The following is a 24,073-nucleotide window of genomic DNA, read 5'->3' as shown; positions in this document are numbered from 1 at the left end:
GAGAATTCCATGAACAGAGGAGCCTGGCGAGCCACAGCGCATGGGGTCGCAGAGTCTGACGCGACTTAGCACGCACGCACTCCTGTTTCTAACGGCCCCACCCCTTCCTGTTATCAGCCTGAAGCAACGAGTGGCTTTGGCTTAGGTTCTGGCACCAAGGACCTACTACGTCCTCGTTGATTATTCATGAAGTGGGTGGGTGTTCCTTAATATTTATAAGGGGCGGAGTCTCCTTTCTCAGGGAGCTCAGGGAGGGTTCTAAAATATTCCTTAGGGAGGACGGCACTATGGGGTCCGGGGGCGGGGCCTTCTTCCCGCTGGGGCTCCTGGGAGGATTCTAAAACATTCTCGAGGCCAAGGGGGCGCCTGTGAGACTGGAACGCAGCTTCGGAGCCGACGGGAGCCGGACCTTCCCTCTTCCTGGCGGCAAAACCTTGCGGAAATACTTTCTTTTCTAAATATTAAGAAATTTGAGGAGGTGGGGCAGAACGACTAAGTCCCATTTTCCTGTGATCCTTTAACCGGAAAACTGTCAAAATCTGTGGTAAAAAAAATTTTTTTTCCCCAATAATTTCTGGAGATAGTTTCATCTTTCCATGGACTGGAGACAGTCAAAAATGCATCCCAGTGTGGTTTGACTCTTAAATTGGAAAGTTTTTCTTTTATGGCCTCCCTAGTTTACCTCTTTGAAGATATTTTGAGCTTATTCCGGAGCAGAGGGGGGGATGGGTCTCTTCAAAGGGTTTTCCTATGTTAAAACAAAATAGAAATCCTAGTGAATTGCTCTCGGAAGGTTTTATCAGAGAAGAGGGAGAAAAGTTCATCCAAGAGGTACTTAAAGCCTTTCAAACGTGGGCAAAAGTAGTGAGATGGAACAGGGCATTGAAACGTCATCGTATTACGATTATTTGGGTTCGTGATTCTCATTCTCTAGAGGGCTGAGAGGAAACCAGAAATAATTTGGGATTACACCTTTAGGATTTTCAGAAAGTCTTGTTAAAGAAGGAATTGTAAGAGGAGACTAGTTTTGGCAGAATTTAGATCACTGTGTTTTAACTCCTCTCAGAGGTTTAAAAATATATACAGTGTGTGGTTGACATACTAAAGCCCCCTAGGTTTTAGGTGTCAGTGAGTTTCTGAAGAGCCCACAGGCTCCCACCCAAGCCCCAGGTTACACAGTGCTCAGAGAAACAGAACAAAACCTAGGCCAGGTGTATATTTTACTATAATGAAAAATGCTCTTAAATGCCTACTGTGACAAGTTAAAAACAGTCTTATGGATTGAATAAATTAATATTCTTTCATTTGGTGAAATCCCATGCAGTCCTTTAAAAAATATATACTTGTAGAAATATAAATATTGGTATGGAAAGAAATGACAATTTTAATTACAACTGAAAAGGATTACAAAATAGTGTGAATGGAGATTTCCTCTGTTTTTGTAAAAAACATATATGGAAAACTCTAGAATGTTATAAGCCAAAGGGCTTGATTTTGTGCTAAAAACCAAATGAATTTAATTTTCTTCTTTTTGTTTTGCTGTATTTTGTAAAAATTTTTGACAGTGCATGTTACTTGTGTAATTTTAATGATTATTTTAAAATATCTACTAGCAAAGCACTATGTAGGGTATAGTTTTAAGGGAAATTCACAATATGCTTTTCACTAAGCACTAAATTTCTTGGCCACATTTTCAATTATACAGCTGATTTTAAATTGGTGTAAATTGACATGTAACCTTTTAGATGACTAAGTAGCAATGTGGTTTTTCAGCAATTTTGTGCCAAAAGGAGAAAATGCATTTTGGTCAGATATATTTGTAACTCTTTGATGGAATGTCTTAGTTGTTTCTTCAGAAATAAGGAGCCCTAGATTGGAGTTATGCATGTGTACATATGCATGTATGTTTACAAAAGAGTGTTTTCTGAATAGGAAAAGGAATGACACAAAGTCACTGTGATAACATTTTTTTTAAAGAATTATTGTTTAGTGTAAGTGAATTACTAGTAACTTCAATAAAATTCTTTCTAGGAAATGTTTAGTTTGAAATAAGTTATGTAGATCTTTCCTAAGACTTGTCAGTTCAGTCACTCAGTCGTGTCCAATCTTTGCAATGCCATGGACTGCAGCACACCAAGCTTCCCTGTCCGTCACCAGCTCCTAGAGCTTACTCAGACTCATGTCCATCGAGTCAATGATGCTATCCAGCCATCTCATCTTCTGTCATCCCCTTCTCCTCCCACCTTCAATCTTTCCCAGCATCAGGGTCTTTTCCAATGAGTCGGTTCTTCGCATCAGGTGGCCAAGTATTGGAGTTTCATTATTAGCTGTTATTAAACAAAATTGGAATTGAGGGAAAATTATTCATTAATTTATTCTAGTCTTATTAATTTTACAAAACTTTGATTTCACCACACATAGTGAATCATAATGAAACCATCTTAATCTGTTAGAGCTAGTCAGTTTTAAAAAGCTGCAAACTAAAGTCTATTTTTTAATCTGTTTTTATTGTTTCCAACAAAAGAATATGTCAGTATTAAGTTTTTAAAAAACAGAAAAGTTTTAATTCTATATTAATACTTTGAATGTTTTAAGAATTAAAGTAAAAACAACATACTAATTGACAAATATTGAATGGATTGAAATGATAATTTTTGTGTTAATTTTTTTGCTTTTTGAAAATGTCACACTTGTTTTCTTAGAATACATTTCATCTAAATACATACCTCATTTTCTACTAAAACTCTGTCTGAAATATCTGTGTAAGAGGGAAAAGATTTTTAAATATTTCATATCATGCTGGAATGAATAAATAGACTCTACTGGTTGGAATGCCATATATTGGACATCACATTAAAAGTTCTGTAACTGTAGAGAGATAACTGTTACCTATCAAAATATGAATCTTTCCATTTAAAGAAACAACATCGCTTCATCAATATAATTTCCTTTTCTCTTTGTCTCTTGTGCTTTTTTTTTCTAATCAGAATAAATTCATGAGATAAGGAAGAGGATGGCGTCTAGAGTAAATACCAGTTTCACTTTGATTCCTAACCAGAAATATAGACGTAGTAATCGTCGATCCAGCTATTTTTCCAACACCTTTGACCCAGATTCTCAGCCCTTATCAACGCTTGGAAATTTTAAAGCCTTGCCATTGGAAATATTCCAAATAATTCTAAAATATTTGTCAGGTGAGGTTTGGCGACTATAAATAGGCAATATGGACACTGAAATATTTTATTTTCCCCAAGAAGTAGTTTGTCATCTTAGACCCTGCTAGAATGCTAATGGTGTTCAGTTCAGTTCAGTTCAGTCTCTCAGTCACGTCCAACTCTTTGCAACCCCATGGACTGCAGCATACCAGGCCTCCCTCTCTGTCTTCACATTTAGTTTATTTTTTTAAATTTCATCATTGTTAGGTAAGTGGTACTCAGAGAAAATATGATACTCAGACTCCTTAAAGTATGCTTCTAATTATAATGACATGGTAATTTGACTGTTACATCCCCAAATGTTTCTAATTCATTGAGAACGAGATTTCAAACAATTTTAAGATTTTTCCCTTTTCCCCCCTTTAATTATTTATTTTAGTAGTATTATTAATAGTAGTATTATTAATGAGCTAATCTGTAAGTTCATAGACTGCTAATAGTGATGTTCTTGTATTTAAGCCATTCACATATATGTATATATGTATATTTCTTTTAATAGTGAAGGATATCAGCATGCTAAGCATGGTGTCCAAAACAGTCAGCCAACACGTTATTAATTATATCTCAACCTCATCAGGAAGCAAAAGACTTTTACTACAGGATTTTCATGACCTTGAGCTGCCTGACAGAGAAGACACCACTATGTTGGAACACTACAGATCTCTAGGTAATTTATGTAATATAATGAGAATTGTAACAGATAAAGAACTATACTTTTAATTAAGGGGGTTTTATTATGCAATTCTATAAGGCCTGTGGGAAATGGAATACTTCCTATTTCCATGACACTTTACTCTTCCAGTGTGAGGACTTTCCCTTAACAGCAGTCCTTTTGTTTATTGTTTAGTTGCTCAGCTGTGTCCAACTCTTTGTGACCCTGTGGACACCAGGGTTCCTGTCTTTCAGAATCTCCTGGAGTTTTCTCAAAGTCTTGTTGGTGATGCCATCCAACCATCTCATCCTCTGTCACCCTCTTCTCCTGCTGCCCTGTCTTTCCCAGCCTCAGGGTCTTCTACAGTGAGTCAGCTCTTCGCATCAGGTGGTCAAAGGATTGGAGCTTCAGCTTCAGCATCAGTCCTTCCAATGAATATTCTGGGTTGATTTCCTTTAGGATTGACTGTTTTGATCTTGCTGTCCAAGGAACTCTCAGGAGTCTTCTCCAGCACCACAATTCCAAAGCATCATTTCTTTGGTGCTCAGACTTCTTTATGGTCCAGTCTCACATCCCTGCATGACTACTGGAAAAACCATAGTTTTGACTATACAGACCTTTGTCAGCAAAGTGTGATGTCTCTGCTTTTTAATACACTGTCTAGGTTTGTCATAACTTTTCTTCCAAGGAGCAAGTGTCTTTTAATTTCATGACTGCAGTCATCATCCACAGTGATTTTGGAGCACAAGAAAAGAAAGTCTGTCACTGTTTCCACTTTTTCCCCATCTATTTGCCATGAAGTGATGGGACTGGATGCCGTGATCTTCATTTTTTGAATGTTGAGTTTTAAGTCAGCTTTTTCACTTTCCTTTTTCACCTTGATCAAGAAACTTGATCAGTTCCTCTTCGCTTTCTGCCACTGGGGTGGTGTCATCTCCAAATCTGAGATTATTGATATTTCTCCCAGCAGTCATGATTTCAGCACGGGGTTCATCCAGCCCAGCATTTCACATGATGCATATAAGTTAATTAAGCAGGGTGATAGTATACAGCCTTGACGTACTCCTTTTTGAATTTTGAACCATTCTGTTGTTTCATGTCCAGTTCTAACTGTTGCTTTTTTTCCTGCATACAGATTTCTCAGGAGATGGGTAAGGTGGTCTCATATTCCCATCTCTTTCAGAATTTTCCAGTTTATTGTGATCCACACAGTCAAAGGCTCTAGTGCAATCAATGAAGCAGAAGCAGATGTTTTCCTGGAATTCCCTTGTTTTCTCTCTCATCCAGCAAATGTTGGCAATTTGATCTCTGGTGCCTCTGCCTTTTCTAAACCCAGCTTGTACATCTAGATGTTCTCGGTTCACATACTGTTGAAGCCTACCTTGAAGGATTTTGAGCATAACCCTGCTAGCATGTGAAATGAGTGTGATTGTTAGGTAGTCTGAACATTCTTTGGCAATGGCCTTCTTTGGGACTGGAATAAACACTGTCCCAGTCCAGTGGCGAGTGCTGAGTTTCCAAATTTGCTGGCATATTGAGTGCAGCACTTTAACAGCATTATCTTTTAGGATTTGAAATAGCTCAACTGGAATTCCGTCACCTCCACTAGCTTTGTCTGTAGTAGTGCTTCCTAAGGCCTGCTTGACTTCACACTTCAGGATGTCTGGCTCTAGGTGAATGGTCATACCATTGTGGTCATCCGGGTCTTTAAGACCTTTTTTGTACAGTTCTTCTATGTATGCTTGCCACCTCTTCTGAATCTCTTCTGCTGCTTTTAGGTCCATACCATTTCTGTCCTTTATTAGACCTTCTTTACATGAAATGTTCCCTTGTTATCTCTAGTTTGCTTGAAAAGGTTAGTCTTTCCCATTCTATTGTTTTCCTCTATTTCTTCACATTGTTCCTTTAAGAAGACTTTCTTATCTCTCCTTGCTATTCTTTGGAACTCTGCATTCAGATGGGTGTATCTTTTCTTTTTTCCTTTGCCTTTCACTTCTCTTCTTTTTTCAGCTATTTGTAAGGCCTCCTCAGACAGCAGTCCCTTACATTATCTTTAAAGATGAGAATGCACTTTAAAGTGTCTGTCCTTGTGACTTCATGTGGACACAATGTCACTGAAGCTTTTCATCTGGTGGCTTACCAGTTTAGGAAACTGATGTGTTTCTATGTAAAACTTTGTGTGGATATGATGAGTTTTATCTCTGTATTTCTTTTCCTTTTCAACCATAATCTAATTCTTAAAATATAAAATAAATATATTATTGTGGAAAATCACTTATTCTGTTATCAGAAGCAATGGTTTCCTCTCTTAAGGATGCTATGCATTTACTAATAAATCATTATACTATTATTAAATTAACTTTAGCAAAGGAAGTTGTGGACGGTTTCTTCCCTGGATTTGTAATCATTTATATCTTTCATCCCATTCATTGATTTCATTCTTCCTGAGTGCTAAAATAAAATTCTAATTTTGACTTGACTTAATGACACCAGTTTAATTATGAACCTACCTGTAGTTAATCAAAACATGGCAATGAAACAAAATATCTGATGTTGAGAGTAAGTTAAGTGAATATTACCTTTTAGTAGCCCAAGGATGCCTAGTTTTTAAATAATGAAATAAGACTGCATAGATGTGAAATACATCAAACTGTATTTGATAAGTATACTTAATAAGACTAAATGAAAAGTATGTGATTTAGTTACAGTGTTATTGCTTTCAGTATTTATAATTAAGCTTAGTAAAGCTTGCAAAAGAATACATCAATTACTTTTTGCCACTTATGGTAAATATCTTTTTTCAAACATCATCAGTTGTGGAGGAAGTGGTACTTGGGAAAAGCTTATTCTTTAGTTTAATTAGAAAGAATTTTTTCTCCCTGATCAGGCTCAATTGCATAAACAAACACACAAACAAAAAGCATTAAGACAATTATGTGGATAATTCAGTTAAAAATACAGATATGTGTTGATCTTTAAAGGTAGCTTTTAAATATGGTTTTATTCGTGTAATGATTTCAACCTTCCATTTAAATTTGGTGCAGACAGCTAGCTTATGACTGATTCTTTAGATAAATGTTTGATGTACTTACCATTTCCTCACATTGCCATTCCTCTGTTCTTGTTTTCCAACATTAAAATAACATTTTCAGAATTCTGCATTCTGAGGTTTATACATTTTAATTTGCTGCTTCATACAAAACAGAGCAGATGGCCAGTGTGAAAAGAACAGTACATCTGATCTATTTTAGTGAAAAGAAATTAAAGAAGTTGGTCTCTAAAGGGTATAACAGAGCACCTGTGTTAAAAAATAAATAAGTCAACCAGAATTGGTTTTTATGGGAAATTGCAACCCTTAAAAATAGGCATTCTACATTTTAAGAAACAACCAGCATGCAATTAGAGTTTACAATTCCCCAACTATGATATGCCTTGAGACTGGATGCCAGAACATGAAAGGAAAAGAACTCAGCCCGAAAACCAAACACTGAAAATGTCTTTTTATGTACAAAAATAAGAAGAGTTTATCTTTAAAATGCAATCCTGGTAATGTGTTGCCCAAACATAGCAACTTCTAAAAATAAGTTCAATTCCCATAGATTCTACAGAATTTATATATAAAGTTTTTTTATATTATGTAAAAAAGTAAATGCAGAGAAGATGAAGGCTAAAGAAAGTCATGATATTCAGGTATGCGTTTTCTTACCATATATCTTATTTTTAGTTTGAGGATATTTGCCCTTATAGGAATGTTAACAATATATTGCCATTTTAGGAGAACAGAACACTTAAAGTTAGAGAAAACAAATCATACACTTCCTGTCACTGTAGTTCAAGTTACGTAGCTCACTGGGAAATTAAAGGCTTTAAAAAAAAAATGTAAACACAAAATTCTATACATTCTTAACATGCAAGCCCCATAAAAGGATATCTTTAAAGAAAGAAAGAAATATTTCATCCAAACTGGATACTTTCTGCGAGGGAAAAAAGCCTTCTAATCTCTGAAATTTCAAGTACTTATGACTAAGTTTTTGTACAGTATTTGGAGAAAAGAATACAAAATCTCTTCTCTCACTCTTTCCATTCGCAACTCTTAAAACATTTTCCCTTGTGGACATGAGGTTAATTTTAAGAGATACAGGGAAAAAAAGAGATACTGGAATATGTTTTCTATGGAATAAAGACAGAGTTTCCCAATTGTGTTTTGTATTTGGTTATTGTTGTCTTTTGGGAGGTTTCCCTTGTAGCTCAGTGGGTAAAGAATCTGCCTGCAATGCAGGAGACCTGGGTTTGATGCCTGGGTCAGGAAGATCCCTTGGAGAAGGAAAGGGCAACCCACTCCAGTATTCTTACCTGGAGAATCCCATGGACAGAGGAGTCTGGCAGGCTATAGTCCATGGAGTTTAAATTGAAATACTTTCTTAAATGCTATTCTATAGCACCAATTTCACAATTTTTTGTAGGATTTCATGTCATAGCCTCTTGGGTGAATACCAGAGTCATCCTTGGTAAACACCATGTATTACAAGTATTGTGCACCCTTCCTCCCAAACTTCCCCTTAAAAACAACTGATATCAACTCACAGTCCACTATGGTACATCTCACTTTCAGGAAACATTATGCTGTGAGTTACAGATATTCTTAAGTTAGTTACATTATTGTTGTTTTTTTCATGTGTCTCTTTACTTTCTCAGGTCTGCTATTTAAAAGATGTACGTTGCTGCTACCCACAAAGGAAAGACTAAAGTACATTCACAAGATACTTGCAGATGTAAGATCATACTTCTAAATTAGTCACAATCTTGATTTCCAGTAAAGATGTTTTATTGTTAATTATCTTATACTCATGTTAAATCTGTATTTATTTTCATGGAATTTCATGAATTAGTACTAGAAATTGATTGATGATAATTAATATTTTACCAAGTACTCAGATTATGAAACACCAAAATGTAGTTAGGAGTATTTTCACTCTCAAGTTTATTAGGTTATCAAAGTAGTAAAAGTATTTTTACCTCGTGGGAATTCTGAAGATGTTTTAAAGTGATGATGTAGATATTTTATTAAAATGAAAATAATTTCCAAGTGTTAACATTTTACTGTTTAAATATTAAAAGCATTTTTAATATATAAAATGACAAACCTTTTATGATAATTTATGACTTGGAAATGTATATTAATGTGTTAGGGCATAATCTCTGTTAGACACTGAGTTTTGTTATATAAATCCAAATATATATCTACTATTGCTGATTCAGTTTTACAGTCAATAGTATGCAAACTGTTTCCACTGGCTTTTTTCATGTCAGTGTTTGCATTAGCTTCAGCCTCTATGTTATTACAGCAACTTCCAATATGATCTTCCTGCTATTCATTTCTTCACTCCCCAGGACATTCTGTATGGTGAATCACTTTCATCGTTTAATTTTCTTGCTTAAAAATCTTTCAATGGTTACTCAATTTCATCACAATAAGGTCCAAAGTCCACAGGTAGTATTTAGGTTCCCTTTGACAGGGGCTTCCCTGGTGGCTTAGAGGGTAAAGTGTCTGCCTGCAATGCAGGAGACCTGGGTTCAATCCCTGAGTTGGGAAGATCCTCTGAGAAGGAAACGGCAACCAACCCACTCTAGTACTCTTGCCTAGAAAATCCCATAGACGGAAGAGCCTGAGAGGCTGCAGTTCAAGGGGCCACAAAGAGTTGGACATGACTGAGCAACTTCACTTTGACAGTGCAAGCTTAATTCCTACTATCTTGAGCCTGACTAAGCTGCTCATATCTTTCTTTTTATTTTTACCTCTATATAATTTTCCCTTTATTGTTTCCTTACAAATACTGTCTATTCATTATATTTGAATCCCACTCAAAAACATTACTTGTTTTGCATCCTTCATAAGCTTTTTAAATCATTCTCAGAATGATCCTTTCCCTGATTTCATCATGTCTGATATGTTTATTTGGTCATTGTAGCATTTATACATATTCTAACCTGAAATGTAAAGATAACTTCAGGTGTGTGTATTGGCCTTAATAAATTGTGAGCTCCTTGAGGCAGAGACTTTGTTTTATACTTCTTTCATAATCTTCCACCTATGTAACATGATGCTAATCAGTTATATAGTGTTTTAGTTATTTTCAGTTAAGATTGGAAAAGGTCATTGCATATTTCCACTTAATTTGAATGTCAAATCATTGTACAGTTCCACTGAAAAGGAGGAATTAATAGTTGTTCTCTTTATAGGTTTCCTGTTTTAAATTCAATGGATGTGCAGCTCCTTTGCAATGTGTAGGATTATTATGTTATGGCATATTTTTACAGGTACATTTTTAATTTACTGAAAGAAGAAAAAGTTCTTTTTGAACTGTTAATAAGTAGAGTGTGTAATCTGTCTGTAAAATAATAAAAGTGATAATAATCTAAAAAGAAAACAAAATAACATTGTAAAGTTTTGAGAATGTGTTAATATGTTTCCCACCTAAGGTTTTCTTCTTGGATTTCTCACTAGTAAGAAATGTTTAACATTTATATGCTCTATTCCAATGTCCTTGAAGTTTCCAGCCAATTGTAATGACTGGAAATATTGTGGGGTACAGAGTGTGGATGTGTAATGAATTTTAAGTCTTGGGCTAGTTACTGGGATGTGATTTTAGAAATCAACTGTATTTTAAAAGTTGTGACTATGGGAAATGATAGATACAACTGATTTTATTATGGGGCTTCCCAAGTGGTACTTGTGGTAAAGAACCTGCTTGCTGAAGCAGGAGACAAAAAAGACCCAGGTTCGATCCTTGGGTTGGGAAGTTCCCCTGGAGAAGGGCATGATAACCTGCTCCAGTATTCTTGTGTGGAGAATACCATGGATAGAGACGCTTGGCAGGCTACAGTCCATGGGGTTTCAGAGTCGGATATGGAGTGCAACACCTGAGGCTTCGTTGTCCTTCACTATCTCCCGGAGTTTGCTCAAATTTATGTCCATTAAGACAAGTGATGCCATCTAATCATCTCATCCTCTGCCGCCCCCTTCTCCTTTTGCTTTCTCAGCATCAGGATCTTTTCCAATGAGTCGGCTCTTTGCATCAAGTAGCCAAAGTATTGGAGCTTCAGCATCAGTCCTTCTGATGAATATTCAAGGTTGATTTCCTTTAGGATTTATTGGTTTGATCTCCTTGAAGTCCAAGGGACTCTCAAGAGTCTTTGCCAGCACCACAATTGAAAGCATCAATTCTTTGACACTCAGCTTTCTTTCTGGTCCAACTCTCACATCTGTACATGACTCCTGGAAAAACCATAGCTTTGACTATGTGGACCTTTGTCAGCAAAGTGATGTCGCTGCTTTTTCATACACTGTCTAGGTTTTTCCTAGTTTTGTTTCCAAGGAGCAAGCATCTTTTAATTTCATGGTTGCAGTCATTGTCCGCAGTGACTTCAGAGCCCAAGAAAAGAAAATCTGTCACTGTTTCCACTTTTCCCCATCTATTTGCCATGAAGTAATGGAACTGAATGTCATGATCTTCTTTTTTTACAATGCTGAGTTTCAGACCAGCTTTTCACTCTCCTCTTTTGCCCTCATCAAGAGGCTCTTTAGTTCCTCTTCGCTTTCTGCCATTAGAGTGGTATCATCTGCTTATCTGAGGATGTTGATATTTCTTCCAGCAGTCTTGATTCCAGATTGGGATTTATCCAGCCTGGTATTTCAAATGATGTACTCTGCATAGAAGTTAAATAAGCAAGATAACAATATACAGTCTTTATGTATATACACAGGCTGTATATACAATATACAGTCATACTCCTTTCCCAGTTTTGAACCAGTCTGTTGTTTCATGTCTGGTTCTAACTTGGTTCTTGACCTGCATACAGTTTTCTCAGGAAACAGGTAAGGTGATCTGGTATTCCCATGTCTTTCAGAATTTTCCACAGTTTGTTGTGATCCACTTAGTGTAGTTAGTGAAGCAGAAGTAGATATTTTTCTGGAATTCCCTTGTTTACTCTATGATCCAGCGAATATTGGCAATTTGGTCTCTGGTTCCTCTGCCTTTTCTAAACCCAGCCTGTATACCTGGAATTTCTTGGTTCACATACTGCTGAAGCCTAGCTCGAAGGATTTTGAGCATAACCTTGCTAGCATGTGAAATGAGTACGATTGTTAGGTAGTTTGAACATTCTTTGGCATTGCCTCTCTTTGGGACTGGAACGGAAACCGACCTTTTCCAGTCCTGTGGCCACTGCTCAGTTTTCCAAATTTGCTAGACTTTTGAATGCAGCACTTTAACAGCATCATCTTTTAGGATTTGAAATAGCTCAACTGGAATTCAGTCACCTCCACTAGCTTTGTAGTAATGCTTCCTAAGGCCTACTTGACTTCACACTTCAGGATGTCTGGCTCTAAGTAAGTGACCACACCGTCTGTTTATCTGAGTCATTTATACCTTTTTTGTATAGTTCTTTGTATTCTTGCCACCACTTCTTAATCTCTTCTGCTCCTCTTCGATCCTTACCATTTCTGTCCTTTATTGTGCCCAAACTTGCATGAAATGTTCCTTGATATCTCCAACTTTCTTGAAGCGATTTCTAGTCTTTCCAGTTCTACTGGTGTCCTTTATTACTTTGTACTGTTCACTTAAGAAGACTTTCTTATCTCTCCTGGCTATTCTCTAGAACTCTGCATTCATTTGGGTATATCTTTCCCCTTGTCCCATGCCTTTCGCTTCTCTTCTCTTCTCAGCTATTTGTAAAGCCACCTCAATCACTTTGCCTTCTTGCTTTTCTTTTTGTTTGGGATGGTTTTGGTTACCACTCCCTGTACAATGTTACAAACCTCAATCCATAGTTCTTCAGGAACTCTGTCTACCAGATCTAATCCCTTGAATCTGTTCATCACCTCCACTGTATAGTTATAAGGGATTGATTTAAATTCTACTGTAGTCTGAAACTAAGCCACGGTATGGTTGTGAGTCAGATATCTAAAGTTGTGCTCTAGGGTTTGAGCCTTACTTTGTTATTTTCCTCATAACTGTCAGAGGTCAGGATTCAATACCATTTAGTTCTCTGAAAAGAGACTCTCAATGCAACCACAAAGAAATTGGATTTTGAAGCATTTCTAGGTTTTGTTTAGTATAAAATTTCGTATGAATTTTAACAGTCCCATACTGGATAAAAATTGCACATCACCCTTGATTTTGGGCTGCAACAGTTGATGATCATAAGGCAATAGTGACTTATGTTTTGATTTGATGGTTTGAATATCTGCAAAGTTTCCTTTGTTTTATCATTCTCAGACCTTAACAGCAGGTTGGGATGAACTCGAATGCCATCGTGTTTATAATTTCTTATGTGAGCTGACTCATCTGTCCCGTAAGATGCAGACAGTTGTCTGCAGCAAACCAGGTAAAGAACTAAAATTCAGAGATAACATTATACAGAGATTAAAATAGAAAAAAATAATATATTTCTAAAGTGTATTTTAAAATAAACTGCAGTGTTTACTTGTAGAAAGAGGACGAAGAGATGTAAGGGAATGATAAACACTAAATCAGATAGTGAGGCAGAAGTGGCCTCTAACTACAGACAGAGATGAGCTCAGAGGGTCTTCAACCATATTAATAATATTTTATTACTTAAACTGGTGGAGGATACAAAGGTGTTCATTATAATATTCTTGAAACCTTTATATATACCTGAAATATATTTTAAAAATTAAATCTATAATTTAGCAATGTCACTCTAAGTAACTCCCATAGTGTGCACAAGGAGACATGTATAAGAATGAGCATTACAGGGAAGACTGCCCACAACCTAATGCCTGTTGTCAAGAGAATGGATAAATGAATTGTAGCATATTTATACAATTAAAAAACATTAATAGTTAAAATGAGTTAACTAGAGCCATGTGTATTTTTAATATGGATAAATCCCAAAATATAACTTGAAAGAAAAGGCTACCAAATAATACTTTTAATATGATACCATTTATATACATATTAAAAACATGTAAAATAGTTCTATGTATTCTTTATAGTTATATACATATGTAAAAAAATATAAGAACATAGTTGGGAGGTATGATAGTTAATTTTGTGTGTCAACTTTGGTAGTCCATGGTACCCAGATATTTAATCAAACATTATTCTAGATGTTTGAAATTATTCTTTAGAAAAGATTGACATTTAACTCAGTAGACTTTGAGTAAAGCAGATTACCCTCCATAATGTGGGCGGGCCTCATCCAATCACTTGAAGGCTTTAATAGAAAATGACTCTTCTCCCCAAACAAGAAAGAATTCTGCCAGCAGACTGTCTTTGGACTTGAATTAGAAGTCCCTGCCTTGTTGGAGCCTGCCAACCTACCCTGTAGATTATGGACTTGCCAAGCTTCAGTGATCTGCATAAGCAAGACAAATCCTATGTATATTTACACATCCTGCTACTTTTGTTTCTCTAGAAAGCACTGATTAATACAGCAGGAACAAAACCCAATTCAAGATGGTGATTATCTCTAGGGAAGAAGGGAATTGGGACTGATAAACAGGAAGTTTTAACTGTGTGAATAATGCTTCTTTTTTCTTTAAATTCTGAAGCAAATATAACAAGATTTGACAAAACTAGATGATCAGTATACAGTGTTTGTTATAGTATCTCTGTTTTTCTGTCAGCTTAAAATATTTTATTATGAAACAAATCATGGCAGAATTTTTTAAGGTAGTTATAGAAGCCCAGTGAAACAATAGCAAAATTAATTTATCATGTCCTTCTCTTGATTAGAAAGCTTTATTACTTCCCTCAATAACCTCAGATATGCAGATGACACCACCCTTATGGCAGAAAGTGAAGAGGAGCTAAAAAGCCTCTTGAAAGAGGAGAGCGAAAAAGTTGGCTTAAAGCTCAACATTCAGAAAACGAAGATCATGGCGTCTGGTCCCATCACTTCATGGGAAATAGATGGGGAAAGAGTAGAAACAGTGTCAGACTTTATTTTGGGGGGCTCCAAAATCACTGCAGATGGTGACTGAAGCCATGAAATTAAAAGACGCTTACTCCTTGGAAGAAAAGTTATGACCAACCTAGATAACATATTCAAAAACAGAGACATTACTTTGCCGACTAAGGTCCGTCTAGTCAAGGCTATGGTTTTTCCTGTGGTGGATGTGAGAGTTGGACTGTGAAGAAGGCTGAGCACCGAAGAATTGATGCTTTTGAACTGTGGTGTTGGAGAAGACTCTTGAGAGTCCCTTGGGCTGCAAGGAGATCCAACCAGTCCATTCTGAAGGAGATCAACCCTGGAATTTCTTTGGAAGGAATGATGCTAAAGCTGAAACTCCAGGACTTTGGCCTCCTCGTGCGAACAGTTGACTCATTGGAAAAGACTCTGATGCTGGGAGGGATTGGGGGCAGGAGGAGAAGGGGACGACAGAGGATGAGATGGCTGGATGGCATCACCGACACGATGGACGTGAGTCTGAGTGAACTCCAGGAGATGGTGACGGACAGGCAGCCCTGACGCAAAGAGGTCATGGGGTCACAAAGAGTTGGACACGACTGAGCGACTGAACTGAACTGAACTGATATCTTCCCTGGTAGTTCAGCAGGTAAAGAATCTGTTTGCAGTGCAGGAGACTTTGGTTTGACTCCTGGGTCAGGAAGATCCCCTGGAGAAAGGGTAGCTACTTCTCCAGTAGTAGAAATACTACCCACTCCAGTATTCTTGGGTTTCCCTGGTGGCTCAGTTAGTAAAAAGTCCTCCTGCAATGCGGGAGACCTGGGTTTAATCCCTGGGTTGGGAAGATCCCTTGGAAGAAGGCATGGCAACCCACTCCAGTATTCTTACCTGGAGAATCCCCATGGACAGAGGAGCATGGTGGGCTGCAGTCCAGGGGGTTGCAAAGAATCGGACACAACTGAGGGACTAAGCACACTAAGCAATTGATATCTTCAAAGTCCAAACTATCCTGCTCTTCATATACTAATCCCAACCTACATTTCCAAACTTACTGCCTACTACTCTCTATCAGTTTGGTACAAGGATATTGCTCTGTATCACAGATTCCTCTTACACATATCTACCTCATACCTTTCATTCATTCTCTTTTTCCTGAAATGCCATGTCTCCTTTTCATCCTTTAAGACCCAGTTTACTTGATCTTTCCTGATCTCCCTAGACCTGCAATAATCTCTCTCCTCTAAACTTCTGAGCTACTTGACTTAACACATCAAGAAATACTTATTTACACATGGCCTTGGTGTGAGGGCTTCCCTGGTAGCTCAGAAGTGTCTGCCCGCAATGTGGGATATCCAGGTTCAATCCCTGGGTTGGGAAGATCCCTTGGAGAAGGAATTGATCCCCTAGAGAAGGAAATTACAACCCACTCCAGTATTGTTGCCTGGAGAATCCCATGGAGGGAGGAGCCTGGTAGGCTACAGTCCACAGGGTTGCAAAGAGCTGGACATGACTGAGTGACTTCACTTGCACTCTTGTTTTGGTGTGTTGGTAGACTTTCCATTTACACCTATGTATAAGTAAGTAGATCATAAGTAGTATAAGAATATAAAATGTAAAATGGTGTCACCACCATGGAAAACAGTTTGGTCATTCCTCAAAAACCTTAATGTAGAGTTACATATGACCCAGTAATTCCACTCCTAGGCACTAAGGAAACTGAGAGCAGGAACTTGAACAAATACTTGTACAACAGAATTCACTGAAACATTATTTTCAATGACCAAAACCGGGAAACAACCCAAGTATTCATCAGTAGATGAATGGATAGACAAAATGTGGCGTATATATACAGTAGAATATTATTCAGTCATAAAAAGGAGTGAAGTTTCTGGCACACCATGTGGCTTGCAGGATCTTAGTTCCCTTCCCAGATATCGAACCTGGGCCCCAGCAGTGGAAGCACAGAATCCTAACCATTGGACCACCAGGGAATTCACAAGAGTGAAGTTTTTATATAGGCCACAACCTGGATGACCTTTGAAAACACATGAAGTGAAATAAGTCAGACACAAAAGGACAAATATTGTATGGTTCCACATCTGTGAGGCACCTAGAACAGGCAAATTCATAAAAACAGAAAGTAGATTAGAGGATACCAGGAACTGGGGGGAGAGGGGAATGGAGAGTGATTGCTTAATGGTCACAGAGTTTCTGTTTGAGGTGAGAATAAGTTTTAGATAGGGTAAGAGTGATAACAGTTGAACAACATTATGAATATAATTGATGCCACTAAATTTTATACTTTAAAAATGGTTAAAATAGCAAATTTTAGATTATATATATATTTTACTACAATTTAAGAAAATAATTTAATATATCAAAAACTGTTGAATTATATATATTAAATTATATACATTAAAGTTATATGGTATACAAATTATATGTATATTCCAATAAAGTTGTTTTTAAAAATACATGAGATACCATTTTATATCCACTTGGATGGCTAGAACCAAAACATCAGAGAGCAATTGTTGGTAAGTGTGTGGGGCAGTTGGAGCCCTGATACACTGCTGGCCAGAATGCAAAATGGTACAGCCACTTTGGAAAACACCCTGGCGGTTCTTCAAATGATTAAATATAGAGTTACCATATGACCAAGCAATCTTATTCCTAGGTATATCCTCAAGAGAAACATATTCATACAGAAGCTTGTAAATGAATGTTAATAGCAACATTATTCATAAGAGCCAAAAGGTAGAGATAACCATCAATGGGTGAATAAACAAAATGTGGCATATCTATACAATGGAATATTATCTGGCTATAAGAAAGCATGAAGTATTGATACATACTATAACATGGATGAACCTTGGAAACATGCTTTGGAAAGAAGCCAGTCACAAAAGACCATTTACTATATAACTTCATTCATATCAAAGTTCAGAATAGGGAAATCTGTAGAGACAGAAAGTAGTGGTTAGTGCTGTGGGTGATAAAGGACAGAGGGATGGAAGAGGTATAGTTAAAAGAGCAGGGCTTTTAGAGGTAATGACGATATTCTAAAATTTACTTGGTGATAGCTGCATATATCTATGAATATACTGAAAAAAAGTTGAATTGTATATCCTTTAAATTGGTAAGTGTTATGGTATGTAAATTATATCCCAGTAAAGTTGTTTTAAAAAGTAGTTTCTTGATAATCTAAAATTTTTAGAGTAAATGAAGTAACACTCTCAGTACAAAGCATATTAATGATGTATGTCTTTGATCTATCCAATTATGCATATCAATCTAAGAAGAATGCTTTACAATTCTTTTGTCTTCATAGGAAGCGCCCGAAAACTGGAATTAAGGATCAGACTATTCTGTAGGAATGTACTGCTTGATCATTGGACCCATCGAAGTGATTCTGCATTTTGGTTGACACGTATATTGAAACCGTGGCCAATGGTGAATCAGGCAAGATTACTGTATATCATCTTCGGACCTGTGTCTCCTCAAGATGGTGAGCATCTATTTCTTAGGGATGTATGTTTCAAAGCTGGTTAATTACTTTTACTTTTGGAAACATCATTTTGTGCCTGGTTAGTTTCATCATTCTTTTTTGGGGACGTATCATTAGTTATTATAAAAGAGAACCATGGAAATTATTTACATGATGAAAGATTTCAGAACTTCAGTGGAATGGGCAGCTTCACATGATGCCATTTCAATTTCAGTCAACATATTTCCCAAGAATGTCACCACTGTAAATAAGAAATAGTCCTTGTTGTCTGGAACTACTTTGGTGCTTCCATACTCTGGGAGAACTTTTATCTCCAACTTTCATGCTAACTGGTTGAATCTGTCCACCCTTTCCTTTAGAGCTGGATCCAACAGCTACCACCATTGCTTGCAATACTTCTCCTTGTGATTTTTCTGGAAGCACAATGCCTCCTTTGGTTACAGTTTCGGCTGCACTTCTTTCAACTAATACATGACTCCAGCTGCCACAGTTCATAACTCTTGCCATGTGAACAAAAGAAATATATTCATCCAAGCAAATGTAGTGTAATGTAGTATACAGTTGTATCCACTTTAGTTATCAAGAATGATGAGAGGTCTCTCCTTGTGGCTGCAGCGTGAGAGCAGAGACCTCTCATCATTCTTAATAACTAAAGTTCACACGGCATTATGTCAGGACTTAACCAGTTTAAAGTGTGTTGCGTAGCAGCAGGAAGTCAATCTGCAATCAAATTTTGTTTGTGTGTATAATTCAGAAAAAAATTGGTCATAGGTAAATAATAAAAAATTGACTGGATTACTCAGTTTTTATATAAGTGTCTAGAAGATTCTGAAATACAGCATGCTCTCTTTTTGGAAGGTTATCACTAGGTTTTATTTCATTTTAGTAAGATTCTGTCAATTGTTTATTTTAATATCTGTTATGGATAACATTATCTTTGAACCATAAACACTGTTTTGCTTGGTGAAATTACCTTTTCTTTACTTCATTTAGCTATTGTTGCTGTGCTTCATTGCATCAGTCAGAGACATTAAAATTTACTGTTATCAGAATTGACCTTTCATTATGAAAGTAGCATGTATAAGTAATGGATTTCATTATGTAATCCAAGTTCCTTTTTAAATAATCCATATAATCTTTATCAGAGAAGCAACTATTCTGTCATAGCCTAGTTTTTGTTTCAATTATCATTCAGGACAGGTGGTTTGGCAGAAAATGATAGAAGGACCTACAGATGAATCCTGCCTGAAAAGTTTGGCTGATGCCATTAAATTGCTATATGACACAAGCACCAAAGAATGGACAGCAGATGATGTTATCAGTCTTGTAGATGAACTATCAGGTAAAAAAAAATATTTACCACATAGAGTAATGGAAGCATATTATTAGAATACAGTTATAAAATTGTAAGGACATAAAGCAATTAAAAAAATTTTGTAAGTTATACATACAGCTCTATCGGAAACAAATGACTTATCATCGGAAATCACTTTTTGATTTTTGAAGAGAATGCATATAATCAATTTACTTTCCTTTGGTTTCCCCTGTCAATTTTATAGATATTATTCATTGTTATTATTTGAAAGTTTCATTATTTTATTAGCTTAGTTATTCCCATTTTGCAATTCTCAGAAACACCTCCTACTGTTGCATAAGAGGAAAGCCCTCTCCAGTTGGTACTAAAGAGACGAAACAATGTTTCCCATTCCTACCTCATCCTTTAGACTCTTAAGTTCTCAAGATTTCTTTCTTTTCCCAGGATTAGACTATTTGTCGGTAGACCTTTGTGGGAGAAATGCTTTGACTATATTACTAGTACATTTGTGAGAGTCACTGTGACTTGGCAATAATCTCTTTTGCCCAGTAAAGGCTGTAACTGGAAAACTAAAGCATTTTCTCCAAGATTCTCCTTTGACACTAATTGTATTTTCAATAAAGTGATACAATACTACATGTATTTAATGATCTTTACTATAGCTATTATGTAATGTCCCATTAAATACTGTTTTTCCTTAAATAAAAGTGGTTCCTCGTGAGTGGCTTCTGGAGAATAATGCACGTCTCCTAATCCTAAGTGGGAACAATATCTGTTTCACTTTCATGGCTAGTAAAGCTGTGAATGGACGCACCATTGAACTGGCAAGGCTGATAGTCTTTTTGGCTTTGGTAAGTAAAAAATAAGTTTTTTCTAGCAAGTTGTTTAACATTATAGCTGACCTACCAAGAAGCTGCCATGAAGGAACTGAAATATGTACAAAACATTTTGAAAAAATAAGTATTTAAGTATATTTTTATATATACTTAAAATTTTTAAATTTATATAATAAACTATCATATTTGGAGACATTCCTTATATTAACCTCTCCCCATATCTCATATCTGGATTGTCATTATACAGCTCTGCCAAGTTATAGTCTTTTTTTCCCCTTAGATTCCATTAAAAAAAAAATAAAGCACCCTCTATGATTTGCTCCAGCATATTTCCTGGGCATCAGGAAGAGAATGTGGAAGTGAGTGGTGGTAGAAGTGAAACAAGATTTGTAATTGCTGAAGCTATAGAATGGATACTAAGCGTTTATAATACTATTCTCTTTACTTTTATATAGTTAAAATGTTTTTTAAAATAAAACATTAAAAAATATATTTAATGCCCATTCATTTAACACAAATTGAGTGTCTACTATGGGCCATACACTGTGTGAGATTTTAGGACTATGGAAATTAGTAGAACAAATCCCTGACCAAAGCTGCTACAGTCTTTTAAGACATATCAAAGTATGTATAAATAAATTCAGTGTGGGAATTTCCTGGCAGTCCAGTAGTTAGGACTTGGCACTGTCACTGCCATGGCCTGGGTTCAATCCCTGCTCAGGGAACTAGATCCCACATGCCACAACTAAGAGTGTGCATGCCTCAGCTAAAGATCCGTGTGCCGCAACAAAGCTCTGGCACAACTAAATAAGTAAATAAGTATTTTTAAAAGATGTGAAAATGTGAAGAAAGCTACCAAATTAACTGTATTCTCAATGTAAATATTTATTTTAATAAGCAGATGTCCTAAAAAAAAAAGAATTGGAATTGCATGGCTGTCTTCAGGGAACTATAAACATCTCAGTATCATTTCTGAAGGGGAAAATGTGCAGAAGAGGAGGAGGTGGATAAGAAGGGAGGAGTTTAGATAAGAAGAGAGGGGCCAGGCAAGGAGGGTCCTGGCAGGCCATTCTGTGGAGCTTGAACCACAGTAGCCACATTGCTGACAGTTTTAGGAGACAGGGAGACACTATCAGTTTTACTTTTTGGAAGGTGACTTTGGCCTCACTCTGGCAAAAGGAATGGAGAGGAAGCCATTAGGGGTGGAGAAGCCATCTCTGATTAACATCTCAACTCTGATCATTAATTTTCTCTAAATCACTTCAGATTTGTCTTCTATTTATCTTCATTTACCACTGGTGTTCTTAAGCCACTATCTTTGTGAGGTAATTGTCTCCCTAAATAGGGAAACTCTTTGAAATCCAGAACTGTGTCACTTACTTCTTTCACAATGTCTTATACAGTGATTTATACATAATAAGTAGTCAATAAATCTTTCCTGTCAGATTAGCATTATTTGCTTATATTACTATATAGTTTATTTTCATGCTGTATGTTATTTGGCTACATGAACAATTTGCCATTTAGAATGTTAGTAAATCAGCCTTTTTTGCTTTCAGTCAGCTTTAGCTAAAAACATGTAATCCTCATTTTATTCATTTTTTAAATAAGAGAGAAATATTCCTTATAGCTCTCAAGATGGAAAGTTAATATTATCATAGAGGTCTCTTGCTTATTGAAATTGTCTGTTTCTCTGTCACCCTCATGGGATCCCTTGAATACAGAGGCCTTGTGTTTATGGCTTGCCATAGTATCCCCAGCTCTTAGCATGTGCTCAATAAATATTTACTGAATGAATGAGTAAATGAGCAGGAGCCTTTCTTTCCGAATGTTTAATAATTGGTGTTGAGCTTTAAGCCAGCTTTTTCACTCTCCACTTTCACTTTCATCAAGAGGCTTTTAGTTCCTCTTCACTTTCTGCCATAAGGGTGGTGTCATCTGCATATCTGAGGTTATTGATGTTTCTCCCGGCAATCTTGATTCCAGCTTGTGCTTCTTCCAGCCCAGCATTTCTCATGATGTACTCATGGCATCTGGTCCCATCACTTCATGGGAAATAGATAGGGAAACAGTGGAAACAGTGTCAGACTTTATTTTTTGGGGCTCCAAAATCATTGCAGATAGTGACTGCAGCCATGAAATTTCTTCTCCTTGGAAGAAAATTTATGACCAACCTAGATAGCATATTCAAAAGCAGAGACATTACTTTACCAACAAAGGTCCGTCCAGTCAAGGCTATGGTTTTTCCTGTGGTCATGTATGGATGTGAGAGTTGGACTGTGAAGAAAGCTGAGCGCCAAAGAATTGATGCTTTTGAACTGTGGTGTTGGAGAAGACTCTTGAGAGTCCCTTGGACTGCAAGGAGATCCAACCAGTCCATTCTGAAGGAGATAATCCTGGGATTTGTTTGGAAGGACTGATGCTAAAGCTGAAACTCCAGTCCTTTGGCCACCTCATGAGACTCATTGGAAAAGACTCTGATGCTGGGAGGGATTGGGGGCAGGAGGAGAAGGGGACGACAGAGGATGAGATGGCTGGATGGCATCACTGACTCGATGGACGTGAGTCTGAGTGAACTCTGGGAGATGGTGATGGACCAGGAGGCCTGGCGTGCTGCGATTCATGGTGTCGCAAAGAGTCGGACATGACTGAGCGACTGAACTGAACTGAACTGAACTGAATAACTGGTGTTTGTTTGGCCATGTGGCCTGTGGGATCTTAGTTCCCCAGCCAGGGATAGAACTCATACCCCCAGTAGTGGAAGCACAGAGTCTTAACCGCCGGACCACCAGGGAATTCCAAGTAATTGTTTTCGATATTATTTTTTTGCATTAATAGTATCCTGTAATAATCTTGAACCAGGCTTTTATTTACTTCATGCTTTTTTCCCCGTAAAATTTGTACCATTTGAAAGCAAAGGAGTATTAGATATAAGAGCATTTGCCATTTATAGACTCAACATACTATGTTATTAAATTATGTTAAACTTATAAACAGTAATTGTTAATACTATTTTCAAATTCTACAACTTTCTTCACATGGAAATTTACCACAATGCTTTGTATGTCTAAACCAGGTGTGTGAGAAAGAGCTATACTCCATGGACTGGGCAGTTAAAATGATGCAAAAAGTCTGTAAAGTCTTCAGCACTCCAGTGGAAAGAAATAACTTCCTGCAGAGTGTGGCAAATGCGTTTGCATGTGCTATAATGGAAATGCTACAGTCCGTTATGTCCGGTGAGTATACACATAGACGGTACACAAGTGTGAGTAAAATGCATGCTGGTCTTCCCTTAAGACAAATATAATTCTGTGTAGACTTCTATTTCTAAGCAAAGAATCGAAAAGTCAGTCATTGTTAGTGTTTTCATGAGATATATTTAGTTTCTAGTATTGTCACTTTTAAAATCTGGTATTGGTGTTAATGGAAAACATTAAGTTGAAGAGTCTGCTCTGAAAGGAACCAATATAATTCTGCACAGCAAAAAATCTTAACCTGCTTCCTTGACCAACTATTATAACCATCATAATAATATCTTTTATTTGTATAGTTTGCTCATTATATTATTTCACAGTTTTATTAGGTGGCAAACATTATAATTAACCCTAATTT

At 36.8% G+C, this 24,073-nt stretch overlaps 1 protein-coding gene across 3 annotated transcripts in view; it reads left to right on the top strand.

The window, feature by feature from the left end:
* Positions 1 to 370: 370 nt before the first annotated feature.
* The window catches only part of FBXO47 (F-box protein 47), a 28,257-nt gene continuing 4,554 nt past the window's right edge, over positions 371 to 24,073 (top strand). For all 3 annotated transcript variants that reach the window (XR_009595578.1, XM_060395571.1, XM_004012832.6), the window contains exons 1-10: positions 371 to 544; positions 2,988 to 3,194; positions 3,715 to 3,882; positions 8,563 to 8,639; positions 10,108 to 10,185; positions 13,146 to 13,254; positions 18,134 to 18,310; positions 19,506 to 19,652; positions 20,334 to 20,476; positions 23,538 to 23,697. Coding sequence is in view for 2 of the 3 variants with exons in the window: in XM_060395571.1 (XP_060251554.1) it covers positions 3,014 to 3,194; positions 3,715 to 3,882; positions 8,563 to 8,639; positions 10,108 to 10,185; positions 13,146 to 13,254; positions 18,134 to 18,310; positions 19,506 to 19,652; positions 20,334 to 20,476; positions 23,538 to 23,697 (1,240 nt within the window). In the remaining variant the exon portion in view is untranslated. The remainder of the gene's footprint in view (positions 545 to 2,987; positions 3,195 to 3,714; positions 3,883 to 8,562; positions 8,640 to 10,107; positions 10,186 to 13,145; positions 13,255 to 18,133; positions 18,311 to 19,505; positions 19,653 to 20,333; positions 20,477 to 23,537; positions 23,698 to 24,073) is intronic.

This window comes from Ovis aries, chromosome 11 (genome assembly GCF_016772045.2).
Source record: "Ovis aries strain OAR_USU_Benz2616 breed Rambouillet chromosome 11, ARS-UI_Ramb_v3.0, whole genome shotgun sequence".
Classification (NCBI taxonomy): domain Eukaryota; kingdom Metazoa; phylum Chordata; class Mammalia; order Artiodactyla; family Bovidae; genus Ovis; species Ovis aries.
This window is presented reverse-complemented; position numbering and strand designations above follow the sequence as displayed.